The sequence below is a fragment of the Podarcis erhardii genome (genome assembly GCF_964252035.2).
Source record: "Podarcis erhardii genome assembly, chromosome: 5".
Classification (NCBI taxonomy): Eukaryota; Metazoa; Chordata; class Lepidosauria; order Squamata; family Lacertidae; genus Podarcis; species Podarcis erhardii.
In genome coordinates, this window is record NC_138509.1 from 25852157 (window position 1) to 25871931 (window position 19775).

At 42.8% G+C, this 19775-nt stretch overlaps 1 protein-coding gene across 1 annotated transcript in view; it reads left to right on the forward strand.

The window, feature by feature from the left end:
- The first annotated feature begins 2036 nt into the window (after positions 1–2036).
- The window catches only part of BICC1 (BicC family RNA binding protein 1), a 107879-nt gene continuing 90140 nt past the window's right edge, over positions 2037–19775 (forward strand). Inside the window, exon 1 of the mRNA XM_081861131.1 lies at positions 2037–2521. Coding sequence (XP_081717257.1) covers positions 2329–2521 — 193 coding nt within the window. The 5' untranslated portion in view covers positions 2037–2328. The remainder of the gene's footprint in view (positions 2522–19775) is intronic.

The following is a 19775-nucleotide window of genomic DNA, read 5'->3' on the forward strand; positions in this document are numbered from 1 at the left end:
TTTTTGCTTTTAGCATGTACACTGTTTAACAAAGCAATGTTCTGCATTTTAACCAGGAAATAATTCTATTTGGCAATAAGTCTTTGTAAGTGGCACCTCTGATCCCTGTCGCAGGAACCCCCCCCCCCCAAATCATTCAGTTCGTACAAACATCACACACACACACACACACACACACACACACACACACACACACACACTACATACCCTACGCTTCTGTTATAAATTCATAGAAAATCAACCATACATCGGATCTGCACTGTTCCACTTTTATTTTACTCCATGAAGGAAGGACTACACAATGGGGAAGGTTTGATACAGGGCAGCCATAATCCCTTGAGCATACCAGCACATACACAGGAGCCCTGCCCAGTTGCTATGCCAACCCTGATGGTCCTAGACAGAAGACCATCAAGGTCACAAAGAACTTGCATATAGGAGTGGATTCAGCATGGACTGGAACAAAGGACAATGATCAGCTCTTCCCTCTGGGGGCAGGAAACTACAAACTCCCCTTTGTCACCTGGGAAGTACTCATGGGGAGGGGGAAAGGAGGAACCAGCCAGGTGACAAGATACTCAGGTTACCTCCACAACTCCTCCCTCAACCCCTCCTTTTTTTGATGTAGTTGTGATGTAGTCTTAGGGGTGTAGTTTGGGGGATTAGTAACTAATAAAAGTTGGGGTCTTCTTTTGTTCTGGGCTTCCATTTTGCTTCATCTTGTTGTGGGTGGGAGTCCTGTTGCAACAGTTTCCAATAAAGGCCAAGCCTACAGGCTGTTTTGCTCCAAATTGTCCTGGTTGGTGTCTTTGTTTTTTGTCCAAGGGAGCCCTCGGATTCCTCCGTTAATATCCCAAAGAGTGTACAATGGCAATAGCCATTCCTTGTTCCCTACTATTGGACAGTCAGAGGTATACACTGCCTCTGAACATGGAGGTTTCCTTTCTTTCAATAGTAGGTTTGCCATATTTCAAAAAGTGAAAATCTTGAAACCAAAGTTGCTGAGTTTCTTTTTAAAAAATTGCCCAAAGTTTTAAAGCTAAGTTTTGGTAAATTCTACACTTCCAACATGACATTTAAGTGATTTACTTCCAGACACTGTTTCCAACAGCTATGTCCGGGAAGTTCTAGATGTATGGCAATCCTATTCAATAGTCATTCTTAGACACACCCTTCATCAATTTGGCTGAATACTTGAAATGTAACGTTGCAGCTAGTGGTCATTACAACACCCTGGGTCTGCAATGAATTAATTTCTACAAAGGGAAGTAGGGCTATCTAGCCTGGCTGCATTCCTCGTCTTACCCTAGGTTTGACTGCTTGTTTTTAAAGTGGGAGAGCTTCTCAGGGGAAAACATTTATGCCTATCCACCATTGCCTCCAAACACTATTGGCATATCTGGAAAATATATAATCCTTTGATTACTGTCAGTAAAGTTCAAAACACATTTTGTATGGAATTATTTGAGCTCTCTCACACAGCTTGAAGTCTGAATAGGGAAAGGGCACATAGTCAAATACTTCTTAGCCTTTTGTCCCCTATTGATTTTTCAGCTCAAAATAACCATTGCTTTTTCACCTATGGTGGGAAGGCTACAGTGTATTTGTGTCTCTTGCAGCCCCTCCTTCTCACTGGAGACAATTTTGAGTGGGAAAATGCCTGGGATGGGTGGGTGGGGGAAGTGCTTAGCAACCTATCCCAGCGCCAACTCCACCCCGGCTCGACTTCTGAGAAGTCTCTGCAGCGTCTGGACCACAGAAACCCACCAGGGCGGGGTGAGGAGGCCGCTACTTATAGCTTTGGGCGGAGCCTCGGCCGGCTCTATTTATGCGGCGCCCTCGTCGGCGGCTCCCGCCCTCGCGCGCCGCCCCGCCCCTTTTCTCCCCTCGGATATCCCTCCCTCCCCGTCGGCGCGCGCCCCTCGCCGCTCCATGGAGGAGGCGGGGATGCTGTGCGGACTGCGCGCGGGATGGGGGCGCAGCCGAGCTGCAGCCGGCCCGGGACAAGCGCTGTGCAAGGCGAGCGGCTGCAGCAGCAGCAGCAGCAGCAGCAGCAAAAGGGACAGCCGCGCGCTCGGCGGGGAGCCTGAGCTGGAGGCTGAGGAGGCAGGCGCCACCGCCGCCGCCGGGACCAGCGAGGCTCTGGCGGGCTGGGATGAAGCGGGCGGCGGGCGGCTGTGGGGCCAAATAGCTTCCCGCGGCGGCGGCGGCCGGACAGGCGACGACGGCGGCTGCTGCTATTGCTGCTGCGGGCAGGAGGCTGAGGGCAGCGGGGCGGCCGCCGCCGCCGCCTCCGCGTCCTCCGCCGCTGCTGAGTGGGGCGCGGGGATGGCGGCTCCTCCTCCCGGCTACCCGCTCTCGGACCCGGGCTCCAACAGCGAGCGCAGCGCCGACTCGCCGCTGCCCGACGACGACGGCGGCTCCTCGGCGGCCGGCCCCGCCCGAGCCCCCCCGGCCAGCCCCGAGTGGGGCGAGGAGAGGTTCCGCGTGGACAGGAAGAAGCTGGAGGCCATGCTGCAAGGTGAGGAGCCCGCGGCGGGAGGGAAGGGCGGGCGGGCGACGCCGAGGGACTCCAGGGAGCCGTGAGGGAGACGCGGCCGCGCGGCGCCTGCGCAACTCGGCCCGAGCCTTCCGCTTTGCCTCCCTCGCCGCTATTCGCTGCCCGTTAGACGCGCGGTGGGGAACGTCCTCCTCACCACGTGGCAGAGAGGACCACGCAGCCAGCGTCTCGTGAGGAAGCCCCCTCCAGCCTAGAAGGAAGGGGGGGGGGCTTTGCCTCGCTGGGCTGTAGGGAAAGCATCCCCGCCCCCGTACTGCTTCGTGTATTTCCCCACGAGCTTTTTGTGAAATCCAGACATGGATCTTTTGTCTTTTCTCATCTCGTCGACTCCCTTTGCACAGTTCTTCCCCCAGAAGGAAGAATAGTTGGCTTGTGCAATTTGTGGGATCTAGTTGAGATGCTTGCATGACCCTTGGAGTCCCTTCCCATTCAGGGATTCTATATTGAATCCCTATTCTTCACACAACCATCCAGTTTTCCCCTCCCTCCCTTTGGGGACTGGAACTGCAGTCTGGAGTGTCTCCAAGGAGGAGGACAGAATAGCTCATTCTGCCACACTTCTGCATCCTAACTTGTGTGGTAAAATCCTCCTCTCTGCTTGGCCATAGAACCATAGAATTGGAAGGGACCCTGGAGTCATCTAGTCCAGCCCCCTGCAAGGCAAAAATGTGCAGCTGTCCCATATGGGAGTTGAACCTGCAACCTTGGTGTTATCAGCATCACTGGGAAACATTTTGTTTGTTTTAAAGCCACGCATCCCTCCCGAAAAGAGTTCATTCCCCAGGTAGTTTGCTTTACACAGCATGGCCTTAATAAATTAACAGAGAAGTGGTCCCAGCACCATGTGGGATCTTCAAGGCCAGTGCCCGTGTGGGCATTGCTGTTGAGGGTAAAGCAGGAAAGGTGCTCAGCACCAGCTATTGGGGAAAACCTCACCCCCAGTTTTGAGGAGCACCTCTTCCCCCCTCTGTCAGCATTTAGAAGTTGCTGGCAGTGTCCGTCTACTTCTTCCTCCCTTTGTGGACTTCTGGGAAGATAGCTTTCAAGGGCTTGTGTGTTGCATGGCCAGGAGGAGCAGTTCACCCCTTTTGATTGAAAAGATTTCATTAACAGAGCTTTAGTGGTGGTGGGAGGATGGAGAGGGGGCTGTCAGGAGTCAAGGCGCTGGCCTTGACACATGGAGAGAATTGGGGGCTAGAGGCACCCTTAGTGCGCAGAGATCTTTAGCAAAGCTGGAGAAATGGACCCTTTTCTGTGTGTGAATTTCCAGCCAAAGCTTTCATTTTTACCCTGTTTCAAAGCAGGATGTCATTTCTTCCATTCTAGGAATAGTGGCTGCTGTAATTTGGTGTTTCTGGGATGCTCCAAGTTCAGTCTCTGCACACTCCCCCCCCCCCACCTTCCTACTCCAATGTGCCATCTAAAATGCAAGGCTAGAAATAGTTTGCAGAGCACACACTGAAATATGCTGTCTCCAAACTTCGCTGGCTGTTTTGTTTTCTCCTCCCTCCTCTCAACTTTCCTTCCCGTTTGTTTCCCAAACACATCAGGTCCCAGATGTGGATAAACTCTCCTCTCTACAGATGTCAGTGCTTATAGCCTCTGCTGTTTTTCAGAGGCTGGAAGTGTTTGTTTCTCTAAGCTGAGGAGTCCACATTTGTCGAGAAATTAGCGTTTTTAGGGGCTTGGTGCAAAGTGAATCTCAATAGCTTCTATGTGTTTTGTTTTGTTTTAAAAAAACTTAATCATTAACACAGGCCCAAAGTTCTGCTTCACAGCATCTCAGAGATGTAGGTTTTCCAGGCAACTTCTTAGCTCTGCTTAATTAACATATGCATTCTGAAATGAATACTCTGTTGCATAGTGTGAGTGACTGTCAAAGTGGTAAGATAATTTTGTAACCAATTTATGGACAACCCCTTTAGAAGGGAAAACATTAAGGAAATTGAACACTATAAAATGAACATCTGTAATATAGAAGGCTTTTTGGAAATTATCCAAAACCAGGCTTTTTAAAATATTTGCAGCTGGTATAATCTGACATGCATTATTTCCATATACAGCTCCAAATAAAGCAGTAAATTTGTTCTTCACTTTCTAAATTACTTGAGTTCAAACTTCCCCAGGATCCTTTTCATAAGGCTGACGTTGCAAAGGATTCTGGGTAACTTTGTAGGACATTGGTGCTGTTTGGTTCTCCTGAGTCCAAATTGTTGCTGCTGTCTTTTTCCTTTTTCTGCAGTCTTTTAAGTAGGTGCTACAACAATACCCTAATTTGTGATGTGTATACTCATTTTATATCGCCCCATTTAGTATCTGGTTACAATGGATTTTGCATGTTTTTCCAGCACTTGGAAATGTGGGTGGGTGTGACCAGGTATCATGGGGCAGAAATGTGTGGCATGGACATTAATAACTCTGTTATACAATTTCTTACGTATTTTCAGTAAGATGAACCCAACAATCTCCTGCGGTTTTGGGTCGCAGGGAAAGATTGCGAGGAGTCTACAAAAGAGTGCTTTAGGCAGCATATCCACTATTACTTATCTTCTCACCATGGAATCCATAAATGATTGCAGTATCCTAGAGTTCTGCAGTTTGGAAACCATTGTTCCATGAATGAAAACTCAGTAGTACTGAGACAATTCATGTAGTATTGTTGAACTCCTATAATGTGGAAGGTAGGCTAGAAATTAACTGCATCAGTTTACTAACAAAAGTGAAAATGTTTGAGTGCATTGTGTAGAGGAGAACCGAGTGTTTTCTGTTGCCTGTTTATTATGATGGGTTGCCTTAAAAATTTGTTCTGTTTTGAATTGCGTTACTCTTGCTGAAACTTAAGTAGACAGTTTTTGATAAAACATTTACGAGGGCTGCTTATGAAGGCAGATGTGTAGATTAGAAATAGTTGGAAATCCTCAGCATTTGTGTACCTAATTGAGCTTTTAATGGTCCCTGTGCTTTAGTGGTGGAGATCAGAAATTATCCAGAAACCTTTCCTTTGATCAAAGCAAATAACTCCATTTTATTGCTTTGCAGTTTAGTATGCTGATTATGTTGTGAACCACCTGTAACATTTTTTTTAAGTGGAAAAGCAGGATTACAATAATTTTATGAACTCTGTACATAAGCCCTTCTAAAACATCCCACTATATGTCTATGCTTGGTGTAGGGTGGCTAGGTTTGGTGGGTCTTTGATCATAACATGGCTCGTATTATAATGTATTCAGATCAAAGATGGAGAAACTCTGCTCCCCTCATACGTTGTTGGCCTACAACTCCTGCAATGGTTCAACAAGCTGGCAACATGTAGTGGCAAGATAAATTGATGAGCTATGTGGAATTGGATAAGTTGACATACAAACTGTGTAACAAGGACAACCATGACTTCAAGGAAGAATGGGACCTTTTTACAAATTATCTAAAAAAGACAACAAAACGATTTAGACTCCTTGGCAGGTTTTGAATAAACATCCACAAAGTTATCAGTTGAATATATGATAGAAAAGGCAACAATTTGTACAATTTTATAATATGCAGAGGATTGTATGTGTAAAGAAACCAGGGAGGGGAGCTGAGGGAAGTCCTTGTGGGGAGAGGGAAGGGGGGGGTGTAAATAGTTATGTTAATTGATAATTTGTTTGCTAAAATTGTTCAATAAAATATATTTAAGAAAACAAACAAGCTGGCAACATGCACAGCACTCTGCAACATTCATGTGGCTAACTTATACTTATAATCAAGGCTTTGCAAGTGAGCACTATATACTTGTTTCCTTCATGCCTTCACAACTGCAAAGCACCGGGACTGAACTCTCCAATGCACTTTTCCAAATATTCTGTAGCTCTTCTAAGTCTCTACAGCACACAAATAAATTATGTTGCTGCTGATCCACATTTTAAAGAACTCCTTTTCCCTATTTTGCTGCCGCAAAATAGGAAGTAGTGTTTGCTTCTTGCAAGATATCCCCGTAGCTGTGTTGCCTCTGTGTTCAGTTCTGAATGTTCTATTCAGATGGTTATAGCACAACTTTTGATCATCAGATCAGTGAATTGTGGGTAGTAGAAAAGCAGTCAGTATGACTGACTATAATGTTTGGAATTTGTTTCAAATTAGATTCAGTCTCCTGGGGGTAGGTTAATCTTTAAGCAGTTAATATTTTGTTTTGCTGATAGAGGGATTTTTGGTATGCAACTGAGCAGAGATCACAGTATTTACTGTAATGACTATAATTTAACTTTAAAATTTGAGGAGGCCTTTAAACCCTAAAGGCATGGTATAATCATTGGAAAGAAGTTTGTGTGAGAGATCGTACTGCTAGCTGATCAGAGCTGAGTAGTGGAACATATGGCAGATAATGCCATGAGGTTTTACCTGATGTGGAATATAATTCTAGCTCTCGAACCCCCCCCCCCGCCCCATTCCTCCAAGCAGCTCAAGGAGGTATTAGGACCCCCTCTTAGTTCTTACACAGGCTGAGACATAGCGTTTAGCCCAGTGTTACTTAGGAAGCTGTGCAGCTCAGAGGGGGTTTGAGAGTTGAACACCCTAACCTCTGTACCACACTGGCCAAACCACGTTACCAGTGGGCAAGAGGGCAGCCCGTGTGCATAATTTTCATCTCTTGCTAGGCAGATGGACAGTTAAGGCTACCTGTCTTTGGAGGTGTTTGCCCATCCACGTACCTGGCTCAGGAACTCAGATTTAATAAGTGGTCACAGCAAGCACACACACTATTTGGTCGATGATTGTCAGCACTCTCCCACAGAAGTCTCCCATTTACAGGAGGTGCTCATGTGCTTTCTGTTCGCTAGAAAACACTTTTTAAAAAGATTAGTTTATTTTCTTGTACTTTTCATATATACTAAAAAGAAGTAATGTAACTTACACAATATGTACCTCCTTCTGGATCTGCTTATATTTTTACTGCTCTTTTTATAGTTCCACTTGACTCTGCTTGCTTCCACTAATCTGTCTTGCATGATTTTATCTGCTTGGGTATATATTGCCTTATACAAAGTATGCAGAAAAGCCATAACAGAGAGCAGGGATTAGTTGGAGCGATGCAACTTCCCATCAGTGCACCATGCTTATTTTGTCCTTATGCTGTATTTAATTTTTCAGCTGCTTCAGGCAAGAGTACTTCCTTGTTCACCTTATGAAGCTGATCAGCAGCTGTGGAACATATGCCTAATTGAAACATTTACTGGAGCAGCATAGTTGATACTTTGGTAATACCTGTAGAGAAGACCTGCAAGGTCATTGAATGATGCTCTATCTCATGCCTGCATTCCACCCACTCTCAGGCTGGCGGTGCCTAAGCCACACTGTTCTCTACAAACATTATCAGAGAGGAATTTAACCAGCCCACAATAAAGTGATTTTTACGAATTCTTTAAATTAAGTCTGTACCTCCATTCAGGTAAAAAATTCTAGTCCATTTTACAGTAGCTTGTAAAACACAATTAATAATTATAGCTGGAGGCAGGGAGGGCATCAGATACTACAAACCTGAGGATTCTTTTTTTAAAAAAACAAACACCAAAACCCTAAAATACATTGATGTGGTCACCAGGTTAGTCTCCTTGAAGAAAAGTCCCACAAGTAGACTACCACTACTGAAAAGGCCCCTTTCCCTATTGCTCCCTCACCTTGCTCCACTTTTTATTTTTATTTTTTGGTGGGTGGGAGCACTGAGCTAAGCCATAGTTCTGTTTAACATGTCATCCCAACACAGGTTCATGGCTTATCTTTCCCAAACAAACCATGAGCTGTAAACTATAGGACAGAGCTTGGTTACAGCTCATGGTTTCTCTGGAGAGTGCTAAACCATAAGCCTAGGTTCGGACAACAAGCTAAACCACAGCTCAGCTCCTTGTAGCAGCAAAATTATGAATGAGGAGCAAAGTGACCACAATCTCATCTCGTCTCCAGGAGCCCACCCTTTTCATCATGCGAACCAGGCCAGCACTTAGACTCCAGGGATTCTGTTACAAATAGCTTGTGAGTTTGGAGGGCCATGACTGACTTGATTTGCTGCATAATATTTAATAAATCTGAATATTGCTTCTCCAACACGACAGATTCTAAGCTGTCAGGGAAGTAATTGGCATTAATTCTAGACTAGAGTTGCTGTTAGAAGTATTGAATGAGAATGATCCCAAACAAGTGATGTGTTCATTGGAAATGTTGCTTTGTACTTATAGAAACACTCTATTTTAAAACACAATGATTTTAAGTTTCTGTGTATTAATAACCTAGCTTCATTGAAGGCTGGAGATCAAACAATCATCAGAAATCTGAGCTGGGTCCCTTGGACATGACATGCAGCCCATGCCCCGTTTCGTGCCTGCCCATATGTTACTGAATGTGAAGAACAACTGTGTTTGGGTACTATTGTGCTGGTAATGCAGTGCTAGCTTATTTCAGGACTTCACCCAAAGCTTGTGGGGCTTGGAGTTCATCAGCCTCAATTTGCTGCTAAATTGCTTTTGGGAAATGCAGTTGTAATTTATTGTACTTTGCCTGGCATACTTATAAGAGGCAGCATAGATCGTTTGGGGCTAGTATGGAACACAACCTTGCAAATCCCACAAAAGTTAGTAGTGTACAACAATCTTTACTAACCTGCCTGCCCACATGTATCTGTGTTAGTCATCTGTGGCATATTGGTGGCCTGAAATGGAAGGAAAATGCTACTTAACATTCTAGTTTTCTGCTTACCTGGCCATTACTCTGGTGTAATGTTTCTCTCCTAGAAAGAAATAATTATCCTTGCAAATGTCATTTAAGTGCTTCTTTATTCAGTGCAAGGAGATAGACCCAGTACTGAAAAATGGTAGCTGAGAGAGCAGCAAAAATATTATCCTCACTGTAGTGCAGAAGGCAAGTCAGTGCTCTGATAAAGAAAGGGCAGTGATGGAAAGTAGCAATATCATTTTCAAATAACTTAAATTCAGCAAAATAATGATGTCTCAGCTACAGACATGAAAATTGTCACTAAAGGTTACATAAAAGCAAGGATTCTTCTGTGTCTACTTGTATCAATTCTGCAGAAATCTGTGGACCTTGCAAAAGGAGCAAGCTAACATTTTCTTTGTGTTACTGGGAAAAAAATCTCATAGCAGTAGCTGTGAATGTAGTTAAGGCAAACCAGAGATTCTGGCTAAAGACGACATTCTCAAACTTCCTTTCAGCAGATGTGCTGGTAACTTTGAATACCTGTTGTCAGGACAGGCTCCATGCCAGGGAGGGTTTCCTGCAAATGAGCATCAAAAAAGACTGCTGGGACACGTAAAATGCTTTAAAAACTCTTTCTTTTCTCTTAAACTTAAGGCTTTGGCAGCAGGTTCACTTTTTATTCATACTCTCCCCCCATCTCCCACCCCCAGGTGATCATATTAAAATTGGGCAGTTTGTATTTGAGATTTTTTCCTTAGCAAAGCTCAAGCATGTCAAGTATTGCTTCAGTGGTGAGAAGCAGAATTTGACCCTGTATGTGTTTGGGTTTCAGAACTCTTAAGGGGAGGGTTCTTTGTATGTGTGTAAACTTCTTTTATTTATGCAACTTTGTGAATTTCTCGCACAGTGTGCTACAGTGTTTACATACAATGCACTTACGTTACATTTAATAGCATTTTGGTTATTTTTGCAATACGTGTATCCAGAAATCTCTTTGTATCCTCCTATAAGTTGTTGATCAATTTGGTGAATTTTCTTCAGTGTTGTTATGCAGATCCTTACTTGGTTTTTTTCAAGTGGCAGAGTGATGCATTGTATAGTATACCCACAACTTGTGTGTGTGGGGGGGGTTATATTCCGGGGGTTGAGTCTAAAGCCAAAATTGTGTATAGGGAAAACTGAATCTGGTCTGGGACCGTAATAAATTTCATTTCATTGTATAGGGAAAACACATTGGGTTCAGTGGCAGATGGGATTGCCAAAGTCTTCTTCTGCAGACTTCTGCCCCCTTTTCATTTGTTTTTTAAATTTTTTGCCAAGTGAGTAAAGTGGAATGTGCACAAATTAAATTCACATAAGTTGCATGGCATCATTTAGAATTGTAGCCGGTTATAATCTGCATTTCATTCTAGACATTAATAGGGATGGAAGTCTGTTCATGTAAGGAACCCCTTTCTTGTTAAATTATACCTGAGTAAGTGCAACACAGGAACGTGGGTGGCGCTGTGGGTTAAACCACAGAGCCTAGGACTTGCCGATCAGAAGGTCGGCGGTTCGAATCCCCGCGACGGGGTGAGCTCCCATTGCTCGGTCCCTGCTCCTGACAACCTAGCATTTCGAAAGCACATCAAAGTGCAAGTAGATAAATAGGTACCGCTCCGGTGGGAAGGTAAATGGCGTTTCCATGCGCTGCTCTGGTTTTGCCAGAAGCAGCTTAGTCATGCTGGCCACATCACTGGGAAAAACTGTCTGCAGACAAACATTGGCTCCCTCTGCCAGTAAAGCGAGATGAGCACCGCAACCCCAGAGTCGGTCATGACTGGACCTAATGGTCAGGAGTCCCTTTACCTTTAAGTTCAACACAGTCATTAAATAATGAGGAGGGACTGTGGCACAGTTTGGAATCTCTGCCATTGTTCACCACTGTATGGATTGTAGCTCAAAGAATTATAGCAGGCAGTGCCCTAGAGCATTATACTAGTGATGCCTTCTTTTAACAGTGTAAAATGGCGTTCCCCAACCTGGTGCCGTCCAGATGTTATTGACCTATAGCTCCCATCAAGCTCAGCCAGCATGGCGAATAGTCAAGCATGATGGCATTTGTAGCATGATGGCAATAACTTCTGGAGGGCACCTGGTTGGGGAAGCCTGGTATAGAAACTTGCAGGTAATGGAGATGTCTCTATGTAAGAAGGAAGCAATGTGAAAGTTTTTAGATTTACAGATAAAATGCATCTTTAAAGCTCTACTGATATATTGACGTGGAAGTGGCTTTGTGAGTTTTTGTGAAAAGCTGCGATTAACATTGCCAGTTAGAAAATCTGCAGCAAGAGCTGGATTGCAATTCTCTGTGTACTTGCTTGGTATTAACTGTCATGATAAAAGTTGTGTGAGTGGTTTATCATAGATGTAAAACCATTCCTAACACTTGAAATGAAGTCAGTGTTCGGAATAAGAATCAAGTTCTTGCTCTTCTGGAATAGGTAGATAGCAATGCAGGAAGTTCATTCTTTCCTATATAAATATTTCTTAGTAATAATAAACTACTAAGGATCCAAGCCTCTTCCTCCCTGTGTTGAGGTTTTTAATGAACCACTGCAATACTTTGCTTAGAAAACCAAAATACTGAGGTTTCAGGTTAGCAGTCTAGATTCTGTAGTAACTGGAACATCTTTAATAGCGTTTACATTTTGTTTCATGTGTGCATAGCAGGAAAGGCTTCAGTTACTATTTTTGCTTTCATGTGCCAAATCTGCTGATTAGGCTTTCCTATAGAAAAATAAATATATGAAACGGATTTGTGGGAGTTGTAGTCTTTAAAACATTTTTACATTCCTTTGTTAACTATTGTAATAATACCACTTTCTCAAATTTCAGTGTTTCCTTAGTAGTATAACAGGCTATCTTGGTTTGGCATGAATGCCTTGGTTAAGTATTGCTGGCTTGCACATTCCTGTTGGTTACATTACAATCTTTACCTATCATTGGAAAATATGCCCTGTTAACTGCTCATTGTGGACAGCCTGATTAAAAACCTGCCTATTTAGTGAATAAACATACCAGTGTTTATCCCTTATACAAGCTAGGAAAACTGTCTTCATAATTCTGCATATTTCAGTTTATGTAAGGGGAAATGGCCACCATCTGTATGCTGTGCCAAGAAAATGCAAGCTCTGTAGGTGGAATAATTTGTATAAATGTGTATGCCATTTGCAGAGTGTCCCACCACCTTCCCAAGAGATTTGCTAACTTGCTTGTATGGAATGAGAGGAAGAGAATATGGGGTGGGGGAGGCAGCTGACAGCTAAGCAATGGTCAAAAGGAGTAGTCAGCAATTTGGGCTGAACACGAAGTACCGGTACTTTCAGACCTTAGTAGGCTCATTTTTGGCTAGGAATAGCAAGGAGGCACATCTTCCTTGTTTGATGGCACCTAGCTGGGCATTTTCACAGATAGACTCAAGTCTACCCTGGCCATTTAATGACTTAATTAATGCATGCAAATAAAGGATGGTCTTTCCTCTTTCTGCAGCTGCATTTTGGTATGTACCGGTAATAGCCAAGGGTGGATGGAGGAGGATCAACACTGAAATGGTGGATAGGAAAGTTGTCATGAAATGTACCTGTATTTCATCCACACATTTTTTTCCTCTCCACCCCTTTTTGCTTTTATCTTACTTCCACAACTGTGTTGGTAAAGTTCATTGAAACATTTTTCATAGTCCCAGTACAAATAGCAAGCTGAAGGAGAGCTGTTTAGAGCAATTTGATTATTGGATTAGGTTTTAATCAAGCCTTCCTCTAGTTCTGGGTTTCCCCAAACTTGGGCCTGCAGCTGTTTTTGAACTACAATTCCCATCATCCCTGACCTCTGGTCATGCTAACTATGGATAATGGGAGTTGTAGTCCCAGAACCACTTGAGACCCAAGTTTTGGAAACCCTGCTCTAGTTTGAGCCTTCTCCTGACACTGGAGCACTGAAACACCTTGTAATTTAGAAAAAAATATAAAAATTAAGTCTCTGTGCCTGTCCATTGTTGCTCATTGTCATCACTTTAGATTGACAATTTGTGCACCAGATTCCCAAGTATACTATGTGCAACAAACCACAATTAGATGCATGAAGCGACAGGTAAAAAGTTTTTGATTTTGCTATTTGTCTCCTCTCTGTGTAAGTTCCAGTTTATGCCTAATTTTATGAATTGTGGTGACTTGTGTTCAAAACCTTTCCTTCTCATACTTCTGTGCAGACAATAAATTCACCAACATCTTGTCATATACAGGGAAAGCATTGTAGGTCAGATTGGGATCAATGGGATCAGATTGGGATCAAAAACACCTGAAATAATGTCAGGATTTCCCTCTTAGTCCTGCAGCTATCTTTTTCTGTCACATTTGGTGTGCCACTCTTTTCAGGACTTCAGAGTGATGCACCTACGTGGTTTTACTTGCAACAGCCTAAGGAGTAAGCTGCATAAGCTTGCCCAGTCATCCCCAATACTCCTGTCCCGTGTGTCACACTAGATTTGGATAACTGATGTTGCCAAAACTCATAACTAGCTGTTCCAGTAAATGAACTTGTCTAGCCTGTCCTGCTAATCTACATTATGAATTGACCAACATTTCCCTAAGAAACCTCTCTCAATGAGATTCTGAGGAGAAACTTGGCAGATGAGTTGATGAAAGGCAGCTGCTTTGTAAATGCATGTGCATTGGTTCCTCAGTGTTAACCCCCTACCCTTGATGGAAACCCATGAATTGCTGTGAACTGTGGGTGATATTCAGCTAGGTATTACTTAGAGTAGACCCATTGACATTAATGGGCCTGATTTAGTCATGTTCATCCATTTCTCTAGATCTCCTCTGAGAACAACTTGGTCGAAAACTGCCCTGTGAGACCAGGCCACGGGACAAAGTGTGTGGGGGGGGTATTTTCTCTTATAGAGCAATGCCTTCCTGTGATGTTTATGTGGTAGATATTTCACTCTTCAGTTCTAAACCTCTCTCTGGTTCCCTGATATGTCCATTAGGATAAGGGGAGCAGGTGAGTTTCCAGGCAGCCCTCTGCCATCGCTGGCATGATGGGTGTGATGTGCAGGTGAGACCACAAACTACAACATCAAGAGGCCAATGTAATGTTTGTATAGCAGCATCAACACACAGGTTTATGAGCTGAGGGAGAACTTGCAGAATATAAACGAACTCATTGCACATGCTTACCAAAGCTGCTTGTGTGAGTACAGTACTGAACTGATTTGATTGGAGTGAAGAGGAGTTTGCCCACTACTACTATAGACACGGGGTGAGAGACAGGGATGAGAAGGAGAAGCGTGGTATCTGCAACAGCTATCTCTTTCCATGAAGCTTTATTGACATTAGCTTTCAGATCTTGGTCTATGAGACAGCAGAGAGCTGCAGCCTCCAAGGTGCACCTGCTTTCTGCTTCTGGTACAAAATGTGCTTGAAAGAGTGTGGACAATGCCTGGCAGTATCTTGGAAGCTGGATGGGTTAGCAGATTGACTATATTGTGAAAACTGCAGAGCATCTCTGTCTCTCCATCCCTGCTGCAATGCCTAAGAGCACCCTTGACATTATGGCAAAGATGGGAGAGAATATGCCATGTGGGTGGGATCCCTGATGTAGATGCAGTGAGTACCCCAATTCTTAAAAGCTGCAGTAGTCAAAGGGCAGGGCTATAGTATTCCAGTGTTCATTTTGTTCTGGGATGTTCATAACACTGCATTCATAAAGCTGTCAGCTGTCGTCCAAAGAGTTTCTTTCAAGCTCCAAGCAGAATGTAGTTTCTGGTAATCAAAGTTTGAATTGTTATTGAACTGAAACATATGCCTCTTTAAAAAAAAAAAAAACAGATAGGGCTGAGCTGCAGGAGGAGTGTTCCCAAGTGCTGTTGGCAGTGCTTTGCAGTTATTTTGTGAGTGATTGCTGCAAAAGGCCTTAAGTATTATTATTTTTTGAGGTGGGTTTTTTTTTGCCCATTTAGAAAGCACTTTCCTCACTCTGAAATCCCTTAGTGATGTTGGACAAATACTATTTGTTATGCAACCTCATGACATCATCACATTAAGTACACAAACCCTGATTAGAATTGTCTGTGTGGCCATTGCCAGGAATTAGTAAACTTAGTTAGCAGAGGTGATGGTGGAGGAGGAAACACAGAAACAGCAGGAGCAACGACAGTCAGCAGGGTCAAAACCCACATACATATACCCAACTATAAAGCATTTTCAGAAAATTTGTTCCCTGAAAGCATTAGTTTCAACCTCAACTTCAAAACAGGCAAGCATTTGTCCCTCTCACTAGCTATGTATTACAGCTCTTGCCTTTCATTCGCTTCTTGATATCTTAAGATAAAAATGGTCCAAATTAAATGCAACGCCAGACTATGGTGCACTGAAGCACTTCACATTATGGCAAAATGTTCAGTGCACTGGGAGATATTCTGAAGATAGTGTGTACTGGCTGGAATGTCAGGGCAATTTACATCTCAGATGGGGACTAAATAAGGACTCCGTGAAACTGTCTTGTGTACAGAAGTCCTGAGGGTAATTAAAATCACACAGTGTGGAAAATATTCATGTTAAGATTTTATGGATATATATTTTATATATAAATAATATATGCAGGTATCAGGATGGGTGCACCAGCCCAATTAGTTTGGCTCTGATTCAATAAGCAGCCATGGATCATGGAACTGAAGTGGCCTTATCTAGGCTGCTCTGTGCATTTCCTCTTCCAACTGTGCCATGGCCCTGTCCCCTACTCTTGACACTACAGTTGTTGTGCAATGACCACAAGCACCTGTGTGGTCCTTCTGGTTTGTCTACCTAAGCTTGATACGCAGATGGGGAGTTACAATAGAAAACAAAATTGCTGATACCATAATACCAGTATACACATGTATGGTACGCTTGCAAGTGGAAATACTGGTCAGCTCACCTCAAAAAGAACATTGTAGAGTTAGAAAAGGTTCAGAGAAGGGCAACCAAAATTATCAAGGGAATCTTGCAGCATTTGGGGCTTTTTGGTTTAGAGAAAAGACAAGAAGTATTATTATTATTATTATTATTATTATTATTATTATTATTTATTTACATGATCGCCCTGGCCAATCCAAGCACCTTGTCCACATCTTCTAGCCTTTCTAACAGAAACTCACCCACCACAACAGGACTAGACAGTGTTCTGCCTAGAAGAGAAATGATGCCCTGACAGAAGTGTATCAAGTTACGGAGACAGTGGATAAAGAAATTGTCTTAGTAGGTGCTCTTCAGCCCTTTCCTTTCTGAGGTAAGATCAGTTAGAGGTGAGCTGTGCTTTGGAACAGAAACCCGCTAAACTATTTTCTTCTTCCTTTCCTTACACAATTTGAATTAAGACCTACTGGTGCACCAAGGCCCTTAGCTTGACTTGCTGCTATCACAGTTTTGTTTTTAAAATACTGAATTTTAACTGTTTGTTTTTTATTGTGTATTCTGAATCTTGTACTCTGTTTTGGACAACTTGCTGGGACAACAGATTTTAAACTTGATAAATATACACCAAGGATCTTCAGAAAGAAGCACTCTTTCCTGGCCATCTCCAGCCTTCTGCTAGATCACACCATTCAAATGATTTCTGGCTGTTTCTAGCTTCATAAGGATGAAGTTTGAAAATGCATATTGATAATTCCCTCTGCTATTTCTGTAAAACAATGACAATTAAAATAAAAAAGCATTTCTGGACCACTTAATATTTAAAATATCTACATGGTATACAAAAATAGAGCATAAAAACAATAAAATAAAAAAGATACAACATAAATAGTAAAATAAAAAAATATAACTTCAGTAATAACTGGTCAGGAAAAGCCTGGACAAATGAAATTTATGAGATTTCTGAAGTGACTGATGGATCTCAATTATCTCAATTTGTCATGCAGAAAGAACACTGAGTAGTTCTATCACTGCTGCTGTTGCTAACAGACATTTAGCTAAATCTAAAGTTAATGATGCACTTTGTAGTAGCAGAAAGTTGGAACTCTCTTCCCATCAGAATATTCACATATAAATATGTATTTAATTGAAAATTCCTTTTGGGTGACTTTCTCTGTCTAGTCTTAGTTGAGAAATGTGGGTACTTTTTGAAGTGGCTAATGAGTGCAAGAAGTTGAGAGAATGAGTAAGTGTGGAAAGTTTGAGATTTCTGTTTAGCCCAAGCAACGAGAGCCATGTAGTCTTCATAATCTAAAGCATCATGAGCCCACCTGCAGAATTTTGCATTCTGATAGTATTAAACTTGTTAGCATTAACTTCTGTTTTTTCTCATTTTGGGGGTTGGGTCTCTTATCTCTAGCTATGTTGTTTTGGGTGCATACTCTTCCCCCACTCCCAGTTTCAGGATTATCCAAGATCTTGCATTGAATTAATTTATTTTAGTATAATGTGTCGTCCCCCCAAAGAAAAAAACCCTCATAAGGCACAGTCTTTTATTTTTGGGACCTGCTTGCATGTCACTGAAATCCCATCCATTGCCTGAGCCATATGGATCATCCAGTTGTTGAGCCTCCTATAATCCATTTGTTGGTTACAGTCTTTGTGTTGAAGCATTTCACTCACCTTCTTGCTTAGTTTGAGCCCCCAAGTTATGCTAGCATAGTGTGAAGAGCGCTTGCATAGTCTTACTGAACAGCTTTACAAACTACTCCACAAAAACATTAGATAGCCTCTGTGTAATTTGCAACTTATGTAAAACTGGAGAGGGCAACCTGTGGCCTCGTCACATCTGGCCTACTCAGAGCCCTGCTCAGGGAAGACCTATTGAAATTAGTGGACTAACTTACGTAGATTCATTTGTTTCAGTGGGTCTCCCCTGAGTATTATTGAGTTGGACTGCAAATCTTATTATCCCTGACCATTGTTTATGCTGGCTGGGGCTGCTAGGTATTGTGTTCCACCATATATTGTAGACCAGGGGTTCCCAAATTGTGATCTGTGTACCACCACTAGTCCACAAGCTTTATTCAGTTGGTCTGCAGCATGCCTGTGGATCTGTGGTTGAAGACAAAAGATTGCACATGCATCACATTACACATTCATATTGCTTTTAATTGTATTTTTTTCTCTTACATTGGACTTTTTATTATGTTACAATTTTAATTCTTTGGAATTAAAATTGTAATATAATGAAATGCATTGTATAAGAAATAACAGAAGCAATTAAATGCAATTAAAACCATGCAGCATCTAACACAAAACATCACAATTAATACAGTAGACAGAAACACCATTAAGTGGTCCACCAAGACTCAGCTTTTTTCAAGAAATCCCTGGGGACACAGGGAGTTGAAGAAACACTATTGTAGACTATAGGTTGCCCACTCATTGGTGTGAAGCAAAACCCACCCAAACTGTTGTAAAGGTTTCTTTTTTGGTCCCTTGGAATGTTATGCTCTCCACAAGTGAACAGGCAATTGGCTGTTGACAAGCCTGCAGTTGCATTGTGTGAGATATATAATGCACAGTTTGGTAGTCAGTGTGAAAAGTCTAACTGATCCTTGTCAGTAAAAAAATCTAAGCATGAAACAGAAGAACAGAGGTGGGGATGGTAGGGCTTGTTCAAGTCAATATACCATGGTACCTCTAGCTACGGACTCCATGTGTTCCAGGATGCCGTTTGCACCCGAAAAGTCCGCAACTAGAGCACCGCGCCGCTTCTGCGCATGTGCGAAGCACACAGAATGCTTTTGCACACGTGGTGAAACCCGGAAGAGTACACTTCCGGCTTTGCTGCGTTTGCAAGCCGAAAAGATGCATCCAGCATTCTCCTTTAACCATGTTTTAGTATACCTTTCAGACTGAAAGTTAGTTTATGCTTCATTGGACAGTTTGCATTTTTAGTGGGTGGGAGTGTTGTTGAATATGCTGTTGAAAATTTATCTAAGGAGCCTATAGTTTGTTTCCAGGGCTTTAAAAACAAAGTAATGAGCAACAGTGGCTTGTATGTAGATTGAGAAATGTGTTCCCAAGAATTGCACATTTCATTTGTCTGAGGTTACCTGACTCATTCAGCCAGATATTCTAGCAAGTATGTTCCCCGTTAGCACTGGCTGATTTGAACCTCATAGAAGCACTGGCTGATTTGAACCTCATAGAAGGTTATGCAAACTAGGAAAGTGGGAGGGAATGTGTGTGAGAAGCAGTCTGTATCTAGACAGTCTGAATTCTGAAACATATGCAAATCATGCAAATTGAGCCGTTTTTGCACTCTCTCTTCCATGGCATTATTCTGATTTTTCTAGTCAATGGAATTGAATCCCTTCTCTTAGCCAAAATTCAGCTATCTTCCTGGTTTGAGATTTCAACAGGCATTGCTCACCTGCCTTCCAACGCAACTGCACAGCCACAAAAGCTGGAAGCTTGCTCTCTTGTTCTGAAGGAACTTCAAGATCGGCAAGAATCTGAATTCTGTGCCTGTTAGCCGGCCTGTGTTTTTCCTTCTTGTTTCTCATGCAGAAGCTTTCTCCAACCGGTCATAA